At 39.6% G+C, this 22,079-nt stretch overlaps 1 protein-coding gene across 3 annotated transcripts in view; it reads left to right on the top strand.

Moving 5' to 3' along the window:
• The window catches only part of wwp2 (WW domain containing E3 ubiquitin protein ligase 2), a 172,961-nt gene that overhangs the window by 121,338 nt on the left and 29,544 nt on the right, over positions 1-22,079 (top strand). For 2 of the 3 annotated variants that reach the window (XM_085991724.1, XM_085991725.1), the window contains exons 11-14: positions 5,617-5,671; positions 8,611-8,692; positions 18,819-18,953; positions 20,626-20,701. In XM_085991724.1, coding sequence (XP_085847850.1) covers positions 5,617-5,671; positions 8,611-8,692; positions 18,819-18,953; positions 20,626-20,701 — 348 coding nt within the window. The remainder of the gene's footprint in view (positions 1-5,616; positions 5,672-8,610; positions 8,693-18,818; positions 18,954-20,625; positions 20,702-22,079) is intronic. The other variant, XM_085991726.1, reaches the window with a different exon arrangement.

The following is a 22,079-nucleotide window of genomic DNA, read 5'->3' on the forward strand; positions in this document are numbered from 1 at the left end:
AGAATTTTTGCCTCCACTACCTTACCTAGAAGATCATTCCCGGTATTAAATGCTTTTTATGTTATGTTTTGCCAACATCAGTCCTGAAATTTGTTTTTATTTAACCAGTGTATCTATATCCCCTTACCTGTCAGTCATTGTTTAACTTGAAATAGGGTTCAGGGTTAACCTTTTCTATTCCACTTGGCACCTTATATAATTCTATCCGGTCGATTCTCATGTGCCTCCTTTTAAGGCTGAAGAGAGAGTTTTTCTAATCTCTCCTATTAACCCAGTCCTCTGATGTTGATGTCTTCCTTGCATAGCACGGCACAGATTGTGAGGTTATGTGTGGAGAACTCTAGGAATAAATCATTTGTCTTACAACTCTGTGGCACAGCATATTAATGCAGCAACAGAAGGCAGCCTTAGATAATCGTATTTCTATATAAAGTTGCCCAGACATTGATTCAAAAGAGGATTAGAGTGAGCTGGTTGTCCACGGGTGATGACGGTTCCTTGTCATTCTGGCAGAAAACATAAAACATTGTTGTCATGTTGGCCTTCCCAGAATTTAAGAATAGCTGTGAGGTAACACAACTGTGACACTTTGGGTTTAAGAAGAAATTTACATTTTTAATTGGACTCTACATTTAGTTCAGATTAATATTAAGAACATAAGAACATAAGAAATAGGAGCAGGAGTAGGCCATACGGCCCCTCGGGCCTGCTCCGCCATTCAATAGGATCATGGCTGATCTGAACCTAGACTCACGTCCACTTCCCCGCCCTCTCCCCGTAACCCCTAATTCCCTTATCTGCTAGGAAAATGTCTATCTCCATTTTAAATTTATTTAATGTTGCAGCTTCCATAGCTCTCTGGGGTAGCAAATTCCATAGATTTACTACCCTCTGAGTGAAGAAGTTTCTCCTCATCTCAGTTTTGAAAGGGCAGCCCCTTATTCTAAGATTATGCCCCCTAGTTCTAATCTCACCCATCAGTGGAAACATCCTCACCACATCCACCCGATCAAGCCCCCTCACAATCTTATATGTTTCGATAAGATCGCCTCTCATTCTTCTGAACTCCAATGAGTAGAGTCCCAACCTACTCAACCTTTCCTCATACGCCAACCCCCTCATCTCTGGAATCAACCGAGTGAACCTTCTCTGAACCGCCTCGAGAGCAAGTATATCTTTTCTGAAATATGGAAATATGGAAACCAAAACTGCATGCAGTATTCCAGGTGTGGCCTCACCAATACCCTGTATAACTGCAGCAAGACTTCCCTGTTTTTATACTCCATCCCCCTTGCAATAAAAGCCAAGATTCCATTGGCTTTCCTGATCACCTGCTGCACCTGCACTTTTTGTGTTTCATGCACCAGGACCCCCAGATCCCTTTGTACTGTAGCACTTTGCAGTTTCTCTCCATTTAGATAATAACTTGCTCTTTGATTTTTTCTGCTAAAATGCATAACCTCACACTTTCCAACATTATATTGCATCTGCCAAATCTCTGCCCACTCACTTAGCCTGTCTACGTCCTTTTGCAGGTTTTTTATGTCCTCCTCACTCACTGCTTTCCCTCCCATCTTTGTATCGTCGGCAAACTTGGATATGTTGCACTCAGTCCCTTCCTCCAAATCGTTAATATAGATTGTAAAGAGTTGGGATCCCAGCACTGACCCCTGCGGAACACCACTAGTTACTGATTGCCAGCCCGAGAACGAACCATTTATCCCAACTCTTTGTTTTCTGTTAGATAGCCAATCTTCTACCCATGCCAGTATATTACCCCCAATCCTGTGATTTTTTATCTTGATCAGTAATCTTTTGTGTGGAACCTTGTCAAATGCCTTTTGGAAGTCCAAATACACTACATCCACTGGTTCCCCTTTATCCACCCTGTATGTTACATCCTCAAAGAATTCGAGCAAATTTGTCAAACATGACTTCCCCTTCGTAAAACCATGCTGACTGTCCTATTAAATTATGTTTATCCAAATGCTCTGTTACTGTTTCCTTAATAATGGACTCCAACATTTTGCCAACCACAGATGTTAGGCTAACTGGTCTATAGTTTCCAGCTTTTTGTCTACTTCCCTTCTTAAATAAGGGTGTTACATTAGCAGTTTTCCAATCTGCCGGGACCTTTCCTGAGTTTACCTTTACTAGGTTTATTGCACCTATAAGAACAGTTATCTTGGCACTTTTCTGATGCTATTTTTGTACTTTCACCTCACAAGCTCCTCTCGCTGCACTAACATGATACTTACAGAGCCTGATAAATTGAATGTTAAAAGCAGAGTACTGAAACTGGCAATCTACTTGTGCTCCTTAGTAGTCACTGCTATTAATATAACAGTGGGCCTGAATTTGCGGTCGGAGGCTTCCCGCGGGTGAATGCCTCCGAACCGCAAGCAAAGTATGAACCTACCTGATGGCCTGGAGGTTTGAACACTTGCTGTCCTAGGCCTCTACACGTACACATGCGTAAAGGCCCACGTATCCCAGGGGGGCACGCGGTTCGCAAGCGCCCCTGGGATCACGTGGGCCAGGGCAAACAATCAAAAAGGGGGATCCATTATGCTTATGGGGATTCCATTTACTTACGGAATCTCCATTTGCATAAGTAGGAATCCCCTAAAAAAACACAATTACACATCAGTTAAATAAAAATAAATCATTACATGTTCAAAATTAATTAAAATACAATTAAACATTTTAAGCAAAAATTTAATTGTTTGAAAAATTAATGTAAACGTTTTAAAGGGGCTAAAAATAACCTAGCTAATTTTAATGTTTTTTTATGCTTAAATAATTAAAAAAATGATTTTAATATTTATTTAAACTCTTACGCTGGGAGAAGGCGGCCCTATGCCTGCTTTTACCAGGCGTAAGAGTTTCACAGGCATTCGCTGAGCAGTAGTTGGGCAATCTCCGCCAGCGAAGATCCATTTCCGGGGATGCGGTGGATCTGTCAAGCTGAAACTTGACAGATTGCAAGTTCCGGGTTTTCGCACATGCGCAGAGTATGTGGAAAACCCGGAACTTGCGGGGCACTTGCGATGCGTACGGGGTCATAGGCCCCGGAAAATCCGGGCCATTGTTTCACTTTCTTAGCCTGGCTTCCAATCACCTATTTCCACAATCTGTATCTCTCAATGGCTGCTCCATAGAAATAAATCATCTCAATAATGTTTTTTGGATCTAGAGGGAATGAAACTCATGACATTCAAAAACTAAAAAATAAGTGTAACATGAAAACACCTCAGAGAATTGGATTACAAATGGTAGAATTGACAGTTTTGGAGTAGAGCGGTAGTTTTAAGAGCTAGCATATTGTGGTAATCTGTTTGGAAATTGCTCTTTGAGGAGTAAGTTTCTAAGTAACCAATTTCCCTTCCATCACATTTTCTTCCCCAAAATGGTATTTTGCAGAAAATTAATGCTAAGTATTAATAAACACAAGTAAGTACAGGACTCGTGGGACATATTTCTATTTATGATGCTTGCAAAGGGAAATGGGAAATTCTTATCTTGTACTTTTGCATCCAGAGTTCAAATGCTACCTCATTAATCATAAATTTTGTTAAAGATACTGGATAAAAAGTTTAGGCATTTTTTTCCTTAGGAAAATTATACCAATTTTGTATTTAATTTTTTTAACTCTGCTCCTTCCTACCCATATACAAAACCATGTACCCAAGAGAAACAAAAGGCAACGTTTTCTTTTTGGAAAAAGAGTTGGTGCACTATCCACCTCACAAAGTAAAACAACGGAATAATCTTTCCAAATCGTCTGCTGTAATAGTGATAAATTCTCCCTGGATTACAAACCATGAGGTTCTCAACCGACACTTAATATCATCTACATCTTGATGTATGGTGGCAGTATATTCAGAATGCAAAGTTGTTCAGAAATATGACAAATACTAAATTTTTCTGCTTGAAATAGGAGTACAGGTACTTGTTTTTTGTTTGTTCTGATTGTATTTAATGAACTGTAAATGCTCAGATATGTCATGTTATTTAAACCACATTTGCAGGGTTTATTCAGGGCTATTGCTACAGTTTGCAGTATGAATTTATTCAGGGCCTGCCCAAGGTGAAGTTTCATGGATTTCAGCCCTTGAAATCCAAGTTGGAGATCTGGATGCGAGGCAAGCACTCAAATGTTTGCGCTGCAAAACCAGTGCCACTGATTTTTAAACCTAATGGCACAATTGATTTGGCAGAATTCCTCTCGGATACAGAAACCTTTTTTTAAAATTTCCAGCTGTTTAGCCATGGACATTCCCGTATGTAAATGAAAGAACCAAAATATACTTTAGTGAAGGATTTACATTTTAATATATTAAAACAATTATTCTTTTTAATACATTTTAGATTTTTTTTGTTCCTGTTACCCATATAGTCGTCCCCCAGAATAGGTGTCACAGTTGGGTACTCTTTCTGTGCCAAAGGCCATTTGGATCGGTACTATGTTCCCCACCATAGAGGAATACTCAAACTGATGATTGAATGAGACGACCACGTGATTCAGTTGGGCCAAGATGGATTCAACCTATTTTCCCTACTGGCATAAGTTGCCCAGTAGGCACTGACCAAGCACACCTAGCTGAGATGGGCAAATTTGAGTGATCCTCAAGGCAGCCCTTGAAATCCAAGTTGGAGATCTGGATGAGAGGCAAGCACTCAAATGTTAGCACTACAAAACCAGTGCCACTGATTCTTTTTTTAAGCCATAAGGTAAAGGCAGCGATAAAATACGTAGTTTAATATGTTACGGAAACTCTTAACTAATACTCTGGAATTAACTTGAGCGATTGAGGAGAATTCACGACTTCAATGATTTTGCTGTAGAATATTTGTAAAAGCAGTGCAAAATGGCTCATCCCAGACAATATGCCAAGTACTTTTGGCACAACACTGTGCTAGTAATGTAAATACCAAAACATTAGTCATGATCAGTTTCCTTTACTCTGAGCTGCACAGCTTGGTTGGGGCAGAGCAGCCGCCTCATTGCCATTCATTTACATTCAGAATAAAGGTGCTTTTGTGAGCATGAATAAAACATTCATAGTGGGGAAGGGCGTCTGTCTGGAAAGAACATGAATGTCCCCTCAGTTATAATTTACATAGCAGAGTACTGCTTACATTAACAGCACATTGAGAAAGGTTGAACACACACTGCAGGCAGGAAGCTTGGGCGTACACACCATGCAGTAATGATTTCATTAGAACAGCCTGTGATTTCTGTGTGTAGATCTTGGAGAGACGCACAGCAGCACTACTGCAATTTCAGCGGACTGAGCCAACAGTATCAGTCGAAGCATTGGGACAGTTAGTGTTCTATAATTGATCTATGAAAAAGTTTAAAACTCTCCGGCTGGGGCTTCTAGTACTGTGTTTGTCGTGGCATAATTGCTTTAGAAAACCTCAGCTTTCATTGCATACATTTGAAAGATGAAGATTTCTGCAGCTACAAAATTTTGACGGATTGATCAAAAGGAAGAGACCAGTTGGGAGATCTACAAAAAAAAATACAGTATGATGTGATAAAGCGATCTTAATATCTTAACCATTCTGTCGAGTAACAATGTGCTGGATTTCTATTTTTTTTTGTTATAGCCATCTGGAATCTCTACTGACAATGATGCACTCGGTCCTTTGCTTGCTGGCTGGGGTAAGTAGAAGTGATTAATAGTTATTTGAGCTGAGCTTTCTCAATTCTATATAATGTTAAATTGATGCATTTTGTTGCTGCCTGCCACTCTTGCCATAGCAAGAAGGATTTTCTTATTGTTAAATTGTCACTTGAATTTCAGCGAAAGTAGGTTTCTATTCCGTTACAGGGTAATTGATTTCTCTACTAAAAATACAACCTCTGTCTTGCTTTTCATATACTTAGAAACTCAACAGCGGCAAACAAGCCATGTGATTTGTGGCCATGAATTATTTATCGAAATTTACTACTAGAGGTCTTGCTTTGCTTTTCTCTTCAACCTTTTCATGGTTATTCTAGTTTGAGACGGTATTCTAGTCTGAAGTATTCATCTTGGCAATGACTGGATGCAATCTGATTAATGGAGCATTAAATATATTTACCGGTATGATATACAACGCACAAAAAAAAAAAAAAATTGTACCTCCAAGAAAAATCCTTTGGCATTCCCTTTTATCATTGGCATTGCTACATTACATTGTGTACTATTAGGGAGGGGACAGGAACGTTGATAATAGACATGCATCACGTGGCCTCAGCCTTTGTTGGAATATGTTGATGCTGCTATACTGGAGCCATAATAACACAATTTTCCAAAGTAGCATTAAAACACAAGAGCTGTTTTATTGCCGATCATGGTTTTTTCAACATTTGTGCTGCTTGCTATTTTATTGAATATCAGGTGAACGTACTGGTCCTGTGCATCGTCATTTGCCGCTGTTGCTCCAGAGATAATGGCAACAGAGGCACTGAAACAGACCAGAAACATTTAGTGCTTGATTGTGGGGTTTTTTAAAGCTTCCAACCTATGCCCAGTTTGACTCCTGAAAGTTTCAGCGAGGTGGTGCAGTTTGGGAATAGTTGTCACTCTGATATTCCCAGCCTGTGGGGAAGTACCTGGTATCTACTCAGGAGCTTCTCAAACCCTATGACACCACAAGTGATCTTGGTGTGTCAGGAATCATGGTCATGGACCTATCTCCCACCACGACATAGGAATGTTCGTAAATAGAGGTTTACAATAATGATCTGGTGAAGGTTACTCCAATTCATGGCAACCTACAAGTTATCATTCTGACATCATGGTGTGATGAATCACTTGGGGCTGCCCCGAAAGTGTGTATTCCAAGAATCCCAACTTCTTGAAGCCTTCCCCTTAATGAAGTCTCTGCCTTTTATATGCCCTCCAGGATAGGTGCACTTGGGCCTCCCACCTCAGTGGTTGCCTTGCTTCGATTTTCTTTCCAATATTTGTTTAAATATTGCTGTCTTTTTCAACATAAAAGAATAAGAGAGACATAACCGGCATACAAACTTTATAAATAGCCCCTTGTCGATAATGGGGAAAAAGTTATTTTGTGTTTTGTCTGATGGGGAAGCTAATCACCTAATCTTCATCCGCATCTAGAGCAATGACTTGCAGCTCCTTCTGTGGGTGGAGTGGGGGGTGGGGAGGGAGGGAGGAAGAGGTGGGTGAGGGATGGGAGAATGGTCTTAGTCAGTAGCAGCGCTACTTTTGTGAGTTGGCAGCAGGAGGAACATTTTAAGTGGGGTGACCTGGCATGTGTCTGTTGTATTCTTCCCTCAACTCTCCCCTAAAGCAGAGGGCACCTTAGCTCCGATCCATCCAGCAATTCTGCTGAAAGCCGAGAACAATTTGCCTAACCAAGCCCATGCAACTTTTTTTTTGAAAGTTTTTATATTTACAGTTTTTTGGGGAAAAAAAGTGAATTACCACACCCACAGTCTAGCTTTCTTATTGACCACAGTAGTTCAGAAATGTTTCTGTCAATTGAAAGAGTTTCAGTAGTTGTTCTGCTGATTTTCATCTGGAGTTGATTTGCTTTAATTAAAAGCATGAGGGTTAAAAAGTGAAGCTGTTTTATATATGTATTGAATACATTTTGACTGCATGGAATGAGTGAGTGGGCTGGACTGTTTATTAATTTAGTTCTGTAGTTTTTCTCGGTGACAATTAATGTACATTTTCTACGAGGCTGGCAAACCATGAAGTGGGTGGCAAGAAGCCGTTCTCTTGCATACAGTAACACAATAATTCAGCCATTGGCTGGGCTTAATAGACAGCTGTTGAATTTCTCATGATATTTTCATATAATTCTCAAAAAGAGAGCTTTAGCTTTTTATCTGGTGAAATGTTTGCCTCCTCACAATGATAAAATGCTTGTTTCCTCACAATGATAAAGAATGTTTTTATTTAATTAAAATTCTATCCAAAGGAAACTGGTGGATTGTCAGAAAGGTGCACGAGACAAAATAAGCCGTCATTGTCAGCAGAGAATCTAGCAGCAGAACAAATGTACTTTTGTGAGGTTTTTTGTAAGATCGGATTTTGCCTCGTACTTTTCTTCTGTAATCCCTTTATTACCTGTACCAATCCTCCAGAGGTTGAGGATTTTGAAAGGGGCAGCTACAAAGAGTTAAGCTATAAACCTCAGTGACTTTAAACACTTGTGCTGTTCAGTGACACAGCTGGCAAGAGGTTCACTTTTCATAGAGCGAGACAGACGGACTCTTTTTTTCCCTCCGAGGTGAGACATACAAACTTGCAATCCAACTGTGACACTGAAACTTCTGCAGCAGTAGACAACTTTGACTGTCGGCCTGTACTGGGACCTGAACCCATGACACCAATAGTATGAGGCTGTCTTCACTGCTGCTTTACTCTCCCATTCACAGATACAGTAAAAGTTGTCCTTCTACTTGCCACTAGATTTGACTTTTTTGTCGACCACAGTATTTCCCGTCCATTTTGATTTGTTTACAAAGCACATCAGCTCACCTAATTTGCAGTTAATAAGGTAGCGCAGAATTAAGAAGTGGCATTTATGATGTTTGTATTGTCAGGTTAATAAAATGCCTAATTCTTTTTTTTTCCCCAGAGAAACGCCAGGATAATGGACGAGTCTATTTTGTTAACCACAATACACGGACAACCCAGTGGGAGGACCCAAGAACTCAAGGGTAAGAGCAGCTAATCTCTTAAGGTATTTAAATAAGTAACCTTAATACCTGTAACTTGGGTGTCTCATTTTGGGGAAATCTATTTAAATGGTATCTTATTTATAAGGGTTTTATTTTCATTGCAACAAAGTGTCTCGTCCACCTGGCATTCTCTGATTAAAATACATATGAAACAGGTACCGTTCATTAAGATTTTCAGCATTGTATCTTATTGTACAGTCATGTGTAAATACACAGGCAGCCCACTAAGCAGTTTGATCTCAGCCACATTTAGAACAATTATTTTTCCCATGCCATTTCCGACATAATTAAATCATACCTTGAATTTACTTTTTTCTTTCCTCTTTCACTTTTCTCCAGCTTTTCCTTGTCCTCCATTTTTTTGGGGAGAATGAGCTATTTTATTTCAATTTTGCTCATGTCTCCCTGGGTCATACTTGATTTTTGCAGTTTAGCATTGGAGCAAATTATGGAAAAAATGTAACTGAGCAGATATAACCGTTCATAGCATTTGAGCACACTTATGAGTGCATTTTGATTCTAACTTTGTTCAGTTCATAATCATAACCATTCTTTAGCTTTACTGATTCTGTAGCCGTAGCCAGTCTTATATAGGGAGGTGCTATGATGAAGCCAAGTACTTTCTGGCATGGAGCAAGGGAAAATCAAATAGGTAGTCTTCACCAGGCTGCTCCTGAGCACCTCCTGGCACATGGCCACAAGCAGCACTGGAGGGTGTGTGTCCCATCCCTGACAGCCACAGGAAGTGCGTGCACTTGCAGAGACGAATAGGCAAAAAGAGAGTAATAGATCTTCAAAAAAGAAAAGCATGCAAATTCTGATCGTAAACCTATTCTGAGTATGCAAGGAAACTGGACTGATTAGAATCTTTGTTAACTCGGTGATGTTCACATAGATTCTCATAAGGATCAGCTATAGACCCTTAAGTAAAGTGCAGTAAAATGGAGTTCCAGCTTTCATACCTAAATGTTTGGATTTTGTAGCAGAGTACATTTACTTTTGAAAGGAATTGAGTACATTTTAAACAAACATTCTTGCGGCTATAAATATTATTTATGAAATTAACTCATGTCTACTTACTAAGTCATGGAAAATGTATACATTTTGTAGTTTTTGCATTTTTACTGTTAATCTGGTTTACAGTCTTGTTCCAACATTTTCACTCCTCATCTCCATAACAACTGAAGGCCATAATTTATTGTTCACATCATGTATTTAATTTATCTTGTGTCACATCCACTAATTATTTGCACTAAACACTGTGGGAACAAAACCTAGTTAGTGTGATCTGCATGTGGAATGGAGAATTTAGTTGGTCGGTGCATGTCTGAATCTTGTATCACTGCTACAGGGAGTCTAGTACAGTACAGATCTGATAGAACAGATGACCCCTCTTCTGATTAAAAAGAAAAACTGTAAATGCTGTATACAGATGTGAAACACAAAGACAAAAACATTTTGAAATATACAACAGCTATGACAGCCCCTGAAAGAGGACAAGTTAACCAACCTTTTCTTCGAGAATCCCATCTGAAATATTAACCTGTATTACTCATTCAGGTGTTGACCAGTCTGCTCTGTTGTATATTATGTTTTATTATGATATTAGTGCACTTAAATGAAATAAATTGTGCCTGCACTTCAATCTATACAGTATGTCATCTGGCCCTTTCTTCAGTGAACTCCTAGTTACATTTACATTGAATGTAAAGAAATAACTTACATTTACAAACTTTACATTACTTTAACATCCTCAGGACATCCCAAATTGCTTCACAAGCAATGACCTAGTTTTGAAGTGTAGTTCTTGTTATAGGCAGTAATTTCCAAATTTAAGTTTTTTTCTCATGAAAGTTCCTTTACTGTAAAATCTCAAAGCATTAAACATTACTAAAAGTTTATTTTATTTCCTATTTAGTTGATGAGATCTATTTAACAATAATATGCATTTAAGAACGTTGTTTTTGTTCTAAAGATTTCTTTATTTCACCTCCACATTAATAAATTCTCTGTGTGGGATCATTAGCTTTTCACCTAAAACTGAATCGGGGAGGATTAGTATGATGTATGAGGGCTCCAGTGCACTATGCCATAGCACAGTGATATGCAGGTTCGCATCCACAATCCCAACTTGTTGATTTGCCATTTTTAGCCATGCCATCTATATTTGAGGACCAGATGGTTCTCCACAGGGAGTGAGTCAAAATTGTAAGGAAAATAATCTCAGGTCACTCGCAGCTCCTAGCAGCCTCTGCGACAGTGACATAAGATTTCTGCCCATTGTCTCAGCCAGGATGATGTGTGGTAGCAATAAGGTGGTCACAACTGGCTTCAGAACCTTGGGTTAGGGAGAGAATCGGTCAGGATTTCCATCCGTATTGCTATCCAGTAGCCTCTGCTGGAAGTGCCTTGTATAGCAGTCAGGCTTATTTATGATGTCTTTCTTGGTGGTTGAGTAACTTGATTCAAATCTTCGACGTGAATAATAGTCAATGGTACTTAAGGTTGGATAAGTACCTGAAGGGAAAACATTTGCAGGGCTACGGGGAAAGGGCAGGAGAGTGAGACTAGCTGAAGTGCTCTTGCAGAAAGCCGGCACGGGCTCCTTCTGTGCTGTAACCATTCTATGATTCTATACCCCAGCAAGGAGTCAATACTTACATTAGAGGAGAGGTGAGGAGAAAATTAGTGAGAAACAAAACCAGAACTGAATTTGAACATTAGTTTCTCAATTCATCATCATAATAAATTGTTGTTCGTGTTGCTTAAAGTTCACAATTAGTTTATAGTTAATATCAGTCACTTTGAAAAAGATTACTCTTTGTATCTGTGACTAAAAAAGTGTTTACAAATCCAATCATCAGCACCATTTAGTCATTGATGTCAATCATGTGGTATTAGTTCATGGCACTCTATTTTATTAACCAAAGCACTACTAACCCCAATACAATATTAATGTATTTTGTATAAACTTTTAATAAAGTTTCCACTGAGGGGATAGATTTAACCAATGCCTTTACCAATTTTTTCCAGGGTTAACAAGGCATTTCCTCTTACAAGATTCTTGGCGCCTTGGTAATTGAATCACTGGGAATTTTGTGTGTGCACATATCAATTTGTCACCTCATAACTTGAAAATATTTTATTGCATATTACACTTTAAAACTGACATAATTTAATCAATTATTGTTCTTTTTGAAAGTGACTATAGTACTGACATTGACACGCGAGTCCTTCAGTTGTAAGTGTTCGATCATTTTTTAAAAGATCCAACATTTTGTTAAATCATAGGTCCAAAGTCACCTGTTCCTCCCAACATGCTACATGACATGAATCAGTCATTCATGAAAGAAAGACTTATGAAATAATACTGAGCGGCCTGCAGGTGGCACTGTCCAGGGAGAGTATAAATACTTGGGCACGGGCCCAGCTTGCACAGGACATTCTTAACAGGAACTAGTGAAGGACACAACTAGACCTCCATGTTGTAAAACAGTTGATTAAAGCTTAGACCAAGTGCCTAGTAGTTTTCTTACGTCACTACATTTACTGTCATGTCTCAAATTACTCATGTATTGTATCCCAAAATATTATTTTCTGAAAAAAATCGATCTAGTTTGCAGTTGAATGAACCAGCACTATCTGCTTCCACCATCTCCCTAGGGAACCTGTTCCATAGATTGACCAGTCACTCACCGAAATAGTGCTTCCTCAGATTAGTTTTCAGTTTACCCCCCGCTTCAAGTGTTCCCCAGGTAGGTAGAGGAAACGAATCAGCCCAAGTTCTTGCTCTGAAGTCTGTTTATTCAGTGATGCGTGCTGGAAAGTGCGCCTGTGTTTATGCTAGGCGAGGACAGGATTAAGCCCCTGCCGTCTTGGTCCCATGGTAAAATGGCCTACTAACATTTACTATCTAGATTTACATGAGTGGTCACTGCGGCGAGGTGCTGGAGTTCTGCCAGCTCCTGTGGATCCATGTCCCAGCATGAGTCATTGCCTTTAACAGGATAGGGGGGAGGGGGGTGAAGTTGGAGGGGAAATAAACTGGCATTTGTTTGGCAGCAGTCGAATATTTAACTCCTATTTAGAAGGCCAGGGTTTGAATGCCAGGTCCAACAAGTGAATTTGGCTACGTTCAGTAAGTATGTTTTGCAGGTATTGCCTCTGGCTATTAGTTGGGAGGTTCTTTGACCGTGAGAGAGGAGGAAAAAAGAGCAGGGAAACTAAAGCAACAATCCTATGGGTGGATACAAAATGGCACTTTACTGTGGAGAAGTCCATGGCTCAGATGATCTCCCTCCCTGTTCCCCATACTGAAGGGGAACAAGATGGAGGCAAGAACATAGTAAAAAAGGGGATTAAAAAAAATAAAAACAAACTGGCAACAAAACAAAATTACTGTCAGAACTGGAACTCCTGGGTTTTAACTATTCTACTGACAATATCTGAGAAAGATTGAACCAATCAGAATAAATGGTTGTATAAAAGGGATCACTGTCCTGGTTCACTAACTGTGCAGCATTTGTGTGCGTCAGTTTCAGACATGAATTTGACAGCCAGCCAAATAGTGGCCAATTAGCTGTAATTACCAACAAAAAAAACATGGTTATCTCAATTTGCCTGTCAGAGATCAGTAGAAACAGAAACGGCAGTTATGACAGCATAGCAGAAGTATTTTATAGCCGTTGCCACTCATTTACAAATACCCAATCAACATTTTTGCCTAACTAAATCAAGAATGACATTTGATCCCCCCCCCGGGATTTTTTTTTCTTGCATGTGCATCTTAAAAGGAGAATGTGAAAAAAATCAATCCTGTTCTGCCAAGCTATAACTTGTTTATAGTAGGATCACTAATGTAAACACACTGAATCTGCTGCTGCCTGTGTAATAATTAAACTTCCATTATTATACGATAATTGTTTCAAAAAAGGTTGAAAACTGAGGGAGCTGCTTCAAGATCAATGCCTATTTGGACTGGAGGATCATGAGGCAATGCAGCAGCATGTTCTGTCACGGATTGCAGCACAAAGACGGACACTCACAACTCTGTTACTATACATAACCCTGGATTTATTTAGTGATTACAGGACTGGAATCATTGTTTTTGTGCTACCCTACAAAAGTTGAAAGCAATTTTATAAATAGTCCTAAGAATTTTTTTTAACACAGTCAGAAGATTCACTGCAGTTGTACAACTCCTTTATATAGTGTTTAAGGAAATGCTTTTCATGCAAAAGGAAGGTATGGGTTAAGTTCATTTTTAACATGAAGTTAAGTTGTGTTGATACAATAATGCCGTACTATTTTTAATTGTAATTATAGTCTATAACATTTAGGATGGCAGACCCCAACTTTTGTGCTATAAAGGTAGTGTCAAACAGTTCACTTCTGTGTTATAAAATGACCCTGTCTCAATATTATTGCTGCTTTGTCACATCATAGTTAACGCTGGCTCTCTGGGGGTCAACTTATTATTTACTTTGCGATAGGATCTTAACTGCACTTAGAATGTCCCAGGGTTTAGCTTACAATAATACATACTTATGCTAGCACAGTTCCTGAGTTTGATAAAGTAAAAGAATGATTTTTCTTTACTGAACCCACATTCACTGAGAGGCCGACTTAGTTGGATTTCTTAAGATTCAGGGGCCAGTGAATGTAAGCCTATTAAACATTCCTACCTCAGTCATGCTGGCCAGGTTATATAGCCCGTAGACTGTAGTGTTGCAGTTCCAACTATTGTACAGTAGTTAAATGTCTCTCATAATAAACATTATGAATGGCTTCCTGTTGCTCACGGGTCATCTCTTGTATATGACAATACAGGAATCCTATCTTCATTGGGGCAGGACACCAAAGGTAGGTTCAAAGAGCAGTAGATGGAAAAACAGTCTGCACGGACTTAACCATTCAGCCAGCCAAATTGACCACAACGCTTTCATAGGGGTTTTCAAAGGAAATAACTAGCAGAAGACATAACGTCCACTTGGTGCAGATATGCACCATGTGAATTTTCGTAACCCTGTTAAAAAGGGAAATGACAGTATTTGTGCTCTAGTGGATTTTACCACTGGTGTTCGGAATGAAAGAACTGAGTCTGCCCACCCTATGGAAAAAAAATCACACTCGCTGAGCTTAGCAAAGTGAATTTTGAATTGTGTAGTCGAGATTCTCCTATTGATGATGAATTACAAGTCACTTGCTCCAGAATTTATGTTTTAAGTATACCTTTTGTTATTTCCAAAGAAATTTTAAGTTTTTCTTCAGGGTAAGGGATGTTGATGGTGGAGAAGAGAATACTGTCCCATTTTAGACACCTGTGTCAAGCACATCAAGCACTCCCAAGTTTGGCATGATTACATGCAGAGTGACGCTATCGCTGCTCTGCCTCAACTTTGCGCCTCAGGAAGCATCCCTACTGCACCAGCATGATGCTTGCCTTTCCACACCAGCCGTCCTGTGGTCCGAGTTATAAGACCAGTTTAATAATTGAGGCAATTTTTCATGCTATGGCCCATACCCACTGGTAGCTAGGTTGAGACTATCAAAACCCATTTCATATGGTGTCCTAATCACCATCAGAGACAGAGGTGGCTTCGATCCCACCAACTCTGGTTGGTTTGGAGTCAAGGTCCCAGATGTGAAAGCACAATATGTTAACCTACTGCACTATCCAAGTCCTTCGAATTCTGTTTTTAGTAGTGTTGTTTTGTTTTAATCCAAATCTTTTAAAGGTCTATCTTCCCACTTTCCACATAGTGCTTGCTTGTTGAAAATTTGCTCCCAGAGCTGTGCCACTGCCCTCTCCAACTGGTCAAAAGTAGTCAGAGATGATTCACCTCCACCTTATTTATTTTTAAGTGCTGCATCTCATTGGGACTTCGACAACCTGTTTGAGATTAGAAATTGAACAACTGAAGGCTCTCCAATGGCACCGACACGATGGGCCGAATGGCCGCCTTCTGTGGCATAAACTTCTATGATTCTATTCTATGAGTTTATCTATTAAGCAGCTGAGCGATACATACCAGGAAAGTCACAATTATGATCCCCAGGCTTTGCTGAATTGGCTGATCTCAGCTGGGATGTCCGTAGGAGCCCAAGTGTTTGGTGGGGGGAAAGTTTGCAATCCTATCACTACCCAGTGGTTCCTCCAGGAAGTGTGAATGTGTGAACATTGGGTGAGGACAGAATTACCCTCTGCAGTCGAATAGCTTGCTGACACTCACTGATGAGGCATTTGGGCAAGGTATCTCAATGTGCATAGCACCCATGGAATCATACCCAGCTTAGGAGTCAATACCGCAATGAGGGGGTGGAGAAGATAGTTTATTAAATGTATCTGGCTGGGAAATATTCTAATGAAGCTAAGATCTGTCATTCCAAAGCACAGATTATTTAATAGTCCATATAATGTGCTGCTGAGTGGAGTTGTTTTTCTCGTAATTAAAATAATTTTAGCTTTGAGAAAACATGATATTAAAAATCAATATTCTCAAGCGGAATAAAATTGGCAGATACACTGTAGTTTTAATCAGTCTGCTGTTCAAGTTAATTTGGAACAGGTTCCAAAAGAGGATTGGGTATATTCCCTCTAAGGCCACTGTTGCGTATTTTTTTTAATCTGATTTTTGAAATCATGTGATACAGTGCATCTCTTGTTATTCATTAGTAGCTTGGCAGTGCCTTAGAGGCTACGGGCTAAAAATTGAGTAGCGCCCCACTTAGGGCGCTAACTTTGCCGGCCCCGGAAAAATTAGTGCCCCCGCGCCGGAAATTAATTGGTTGCACCCCAAGAGAGAAGCGGGGAGCTACTGGAAGCGTCCCGCATCCCTCTTGGGGCGCTGCGAGTCAATATCGCGACTCTGCGTGCCGCAGCGTCACTTTGCGGTATTGCAGGCCTTCCGCCTCTTCTTAAAGGGGAGGGGCCTTGCGCAGCGCGACCCTGGGGATCGGGAGTGCCGGCAAAAGAACCTGGCACTCGAGAAGTGCCGGGCTCTTGGAGTGCAGCCGGCACTCCGCGGGGGGTGGGGGGGGGCGTTCAGGAGGCCGGGGTCGGGAGCGCAGGCAGGTACTGGCAGGCGGCCAGCAACAAAAATGGCTGCCCCGCACCTCGCCTTTAAATAGCGCCTCCCCTGCCACAGGTAGGCCTCCCTGACCCCGTTGGACATAGCGTCCGGCGGTAAGTCGGGGGCGCTCCTGAAGATCGGGGCGCTGTTCACGGCGATGATGTCATTGCTGGCGGCGCAGCGCCGCAGGGCGCTACTGGTTAACCTCCCGCTATTTGCTTTGCGCCCTCTTAGGGCGCTAACGGGAGGCACAAAGCAACCCAATTTTTCCCCCTACATCTCTTACCAGGATGTAACTAAGAACCATATGCAGGTTTGTTTCAATGATCTGGATAGGTTGAGTTTCCAGTTCTGTGTCACTCTATTTGACTGGAAGTTGAAATCAACACCAAAACAAGTAATCTTTAGTCTAAAGATGTTAAAAAGGAAAGTCTTCTGAATTTCCTTTAACATGGTCATTATATAGTCTATCATTAATCATTCATCACATTAAACGTTAAAACTATCTTTATGAGCAAGATCAAACTGCTAACAACAGATTTTTGTGCAATCTAGAGTAAAGGAAAACCACATTCTGAATTCATCAAAGCAGTGCAGTTTTCATCACAAATCACTGTAGGGAATGCAGATTGTATCATTGCTTCTCTCTCTCGCCCTCTCTCTTTGGCCTCCTTGTTTCTGTGACTATTTCTGTTTACCTCACCTTTCTGATTTCAGTGTAATCCTATTTTTAATGATAACTGCTACTCCTATGTCTGTCTTTGTTCTGTTCATTTTGCCTTTCTTCAGCCCTCTCTGTCTCTCTCTTCCATTCGGAAACTTAAGATATAACTTAATTCAAAAGAGCAATGTTGAACATACAATTAGAGGGAAAAGTTATCTCAACTATTGCTTTTAAAACTGTGGGATATGTAACTCTTGGCATGGAAGATACCCATCACTATGGTGAGAAATAATAAATCAGTGATGCAATGACTGTCAAATAAAACTACTGTACTCATGTTTGGTCCTGAATGATAGTTTCAGTAAAAACATAATTTAAAACAATAAATAGTGACTTCAGTAAAATTAAAATGTGGTCCATTGCACTTTTGGGAACCTGTGGAAGTGAAAACAAAATGCAGTGGTTATCTTAAAGGCACAATTAATATTATACAAGTATTGTGACTGTCAAGAATATGGACTAAATCCCTTTTATTTTTGGATAACCAGATAAAGCAGGAAATAACCCCTTTGACCTTTCATCTTTTGAAATGCGCATCCCACTTCATGTAGTGCTTCAAATTATTTTGCCCTAAATTTTGATACAAAGTGCTTTAAATTAGAATTAGAGGAATGTTTGCAACTATTGAATATTTCTGAATTTGTGTTATTTCTTAGAATAAGCTGAAAACGTGTGTACTTTTTAAGCTTAGTGTAGAAATGTTAGTGCAATCCCCGTCGGGGAACCTTGACAGCCCTGGATCGACTAGACCTCAGTTCACATCAGTAATCATTAATGGCAATGAAAATACAGGAAACTTTGTGCTATCCGGCACCGACTGGACCGAGCTGTTGCCGTTCCCTCAAAACTGTCGGACACTCCAGCGCTAATGTTGAAAGATACGGAAGCTTTTGAGCTCCGTATCTGTCAACAAACCCTGTACAGCTTCTAAACAGTCCAAGCGTCTCTGTAGCTTAGCAACAGCTTCAGCAGACCTTGCAGAGCTTGACTGTTGAGGAAAAAAGCAACAAGAAAAAAAAACCAAACTAAAACGGCTCCTGATTTTTGCCGGTGGCTCGAGCATTCCGGACAGTTAGCCTCCAGATAACACAAAGTTTCCTGTAAGTGGAAAATAGTTCCTTCTCTTGAAAAAAATAGCATTGTTGAGTCATTCAGGAAGTGAGGAGCTTACAGTACTTTACTGCACATCTTAGTCTGTACAGTGCACAGTAGTGAAACTTGAAACTAGTTGATATTCAATACGGCTATTTTGGTCCAGCGATTGTGCAAAGATATTCCTATAACATGAGCTAAAATTGGGTTTTCATAGGATGATCCAAGAATCCCCACTGCCACCTGGCTGGGAGATGAAATACACAAATGAAGGGGTTCGATATTTTGTGGACCATAACTCTCGTTCCACCACCTTTAAAGATCCTCGAACTGGATTTGATTCCACCTCTAGGTAAATATGTTTTTTGTTTAGGATTATTGCAGTATTTTTTGCACTGTGACAGAAATATGGGAAGGTTACTTTTCCAGCATATTTGCGCAGTACAAATAGCCATGTTTTATTTTATGATTTGTGTATAATCATGTACTGTGCTGATATCCTGGTAGTTTCAATTGACTAATTGGCAATTAGCAACCAATGTGAAAAATGATAAGCGGTACTGGATTGAGGTTTGCTGCAAATGTTTAGTTTGACCGTATCAACTTGGTGGTGTACAGAGAAGCTAAAGAAGGACATCTGATCCTAATCTGACTGGGCTGTGACATGTGCGGTTGTGTACAGTGCTATCTGAATTCTAATATTAAGCGAACAGAACATTCAGTTTTAGGAGTTAAGCTCCTTCAATGCAAGAATCCCACCCCCCAGCATCAGAACCTTTACTCATGCCTAAATTATCAGTTGATCTTTCGGTTTTATCAGTTCTCCTTGTTGAAATGTTTAAAAAGAACACCAGACTTGAAACCCTTGTGAGATATAATTGTATCTTATGGTCCATCTTTATTATGAAATAAAATGAAAAAAAAAACATGGACTTTTGTGATCTTCATCATGTGCACATGCGTTAGGGACAGAGGATATTTATTAAAATCCCAAAATGCATCTTTTTGATTTTTACAAACCTCTTATCAGCTTTTCACAATTTAAATGTCTAAATGTGCTCCCGTGCTCTGCTAAGAATTATTTACTTTTGAAAAAGAACATAGTAACAATGATACCTGCAAATTGCTTATTTGATGTCCTTGGCATGAATATTTTTGCTTTCAAAAACATCTAAACAATGATCATATATATCACAAATCAGAAATAACATTGCAATTCCTGTGGCTGTCCTCCCTTCTCGTTTCTTCTCCATTAGATAGTCTCTTAATCTGCATCAGCTTCCTTCAGCCGCTATGCCAAGCAATCTCCTGCACAACTTCTGGTGCCAGTGTTGCAGTCATAGAGCAAAACAACATCTAGATTTCATTTTTTTTTTCATGGGGTGATATATTTTAGTGGTTGGAGAGAATTATCTAGTCAACTTATGTAAGAACGAACCTGATTTATGATTGACATGGATGAGCAATGCAACTACCCGGCACTGAGGCCCACAGCTATTGTGGTACAAAGAGCTCATATGCAGCACCTAGTAGGCCCCCCATAATAATGCTGTGTTGCCAATTAGTATGTGACAAGATGGTGAAATAGAAGCAGGAATGATTCACATTAACCACGGCAAACTCATTAACAAAGTCTATACTATAAATTTCAGACTAGTGTATTCTACTAATATTCCACTAGTTGGCAGTATGTAGTGCTCAAGGCAGTAGTTAACGTACAGTACCCTGTACCATGAAAAAAAACATATTTGACACTTCATGCTTTTTCCTCTCAATGCATCCATCGCTTATTTTTAACATTTCATACTTTCATTATTTCATCTAAATTAATATTGTGTATTTACATAGATTAATGCTTTTAGATTTCACTAAAATTATAGTTAGAAATTAAGTGCTATTCTGTTGCGTAAACCTCTGTATACCAGTTGCAGCATTTGCTTTGCTAACCAGATTGAGCTCCAGTTTGTTGTGGTAAGAGCAAGTTAAGGTCGCCATAAAACTTCAGCTTTATAATAACTTTGCAGTGCAAAAAGTGGCTCTCCAGCGGCATATGATCGAAGCTTTCGATGGAAGTATCACCAGTTCCGATTCCTCTGCCATGTGAGTATAATGCTACTGAAAGATAAAGAATTATGATTACTATTTATTTTTGATTTTTGTGGCGAATTAAAATGTAACATGTAAATTATTAGTATAAAATGATTTACTCCAATTAGCTTCAGCAAAAATTAATAATTATAGTGGTATAATTTTAGCCATACATGCTGTTCTTACAGTTAGTTTTTCTATAGGCAGCGGTACCTACCTTTCCCTACCAGGTTATTCAGCTCAAACTAAGTTTTAAAAAAAACTTCATATAGTCGTTTATTGGTGTGCAAAGTGACTTGTATTGACAATTATATTCTGGTTATGGTAGTGTAGTGGTTATGTTACTGGACTAGTAATCCAGAGGCCTGGACGAATAATGGATGACACCAAATTGGGTGCAGTGGCCTTTGATGCTAACCAACGTATGATAATCCAAACGGATTTGGACAGACTAGGTCAGTGGGCAGAGAGATGACAAATAGAGTTTAATACAGATTGGAGTTCCACGTAGGTAAGTGTCAAGTCATAAGATGACAGAGAAGAAGTTAGAATGTGAAGTACATAATAAATGTTAATGTGCCTGAGGTAATGAGCACAAAAGAGACCTGGGGCCATTGGTGTGCAGACCATTAAAACCATCAGTCTAGTGATCACAGTTGGTAAAGAAAGCAGCTTAAGATGTTGGAACGTATAGCTAGGATGTGATTTACAAAGTGTAAACGGACGATGTCAAGCTTGTTTTTAGCCTTGGTGTGGCCACATCTGGAGTACTGTTAGTTTGTGGTCTCTGTTATACAGGAACGATCTGGAATTAGTGGAGGACTTCAGAGTCACGCTATAAGGTTGATTTCTGAACTTAGAATGCTGAGTTATGAGGAACGATTGTCTACTCTGAGACCAAGAACTAGTTTCCAGCTGTGATGAGATAGATTTGAAAGACAGCCTTTGGAACTGAAACCATAACCATATTAGTGGCTCTTACTTGAATATACAACGCACGTTAGATGTACGTGGCATTTGAGCAAGATATTTTTTTTAAAAAGGTTTTCTTTGTGACATTTAAAACTGATTTTTCCACCTCATTGTAAAGGGGTTGGAAAACCTGCAATGGACTAAACCAGAGATTTTGCATAGATGACGCTGGGGCTCAAACACTGAACTTGGAATATATGTTCTGAATTATTTTTGTTTTTTTATGGTAGAGTTCTATTCATGTGAAGAAATGAAATTCTTTAAAATCCCACTTAGCAGTGCCTTTTTCTACACTGGAGAAATAAGGGGGAAAATAAATATCCTTGAAAGACCTTGAGATACAAACCTTCTCAGTTCAACCTGGAGATGGATATATTCTGCTTTTAAGGTTCTGTATGTGTGTCTAGAATTTTGTATT

This window comes from Somniosus microcephalus, chromosome 6, assembly GCF_052327205.1.
Source record: "Somniosus microcephalus isolate GS21.2 chromosome 6, FLI_Smic_1.0, whole genome shotgun sequence".
NCBI lineage: Eukaryota > Metazoa > Chordata > Chondrichthyes > Squaliformes > Somniosidae > Somniosus > Somniosus microcephalus.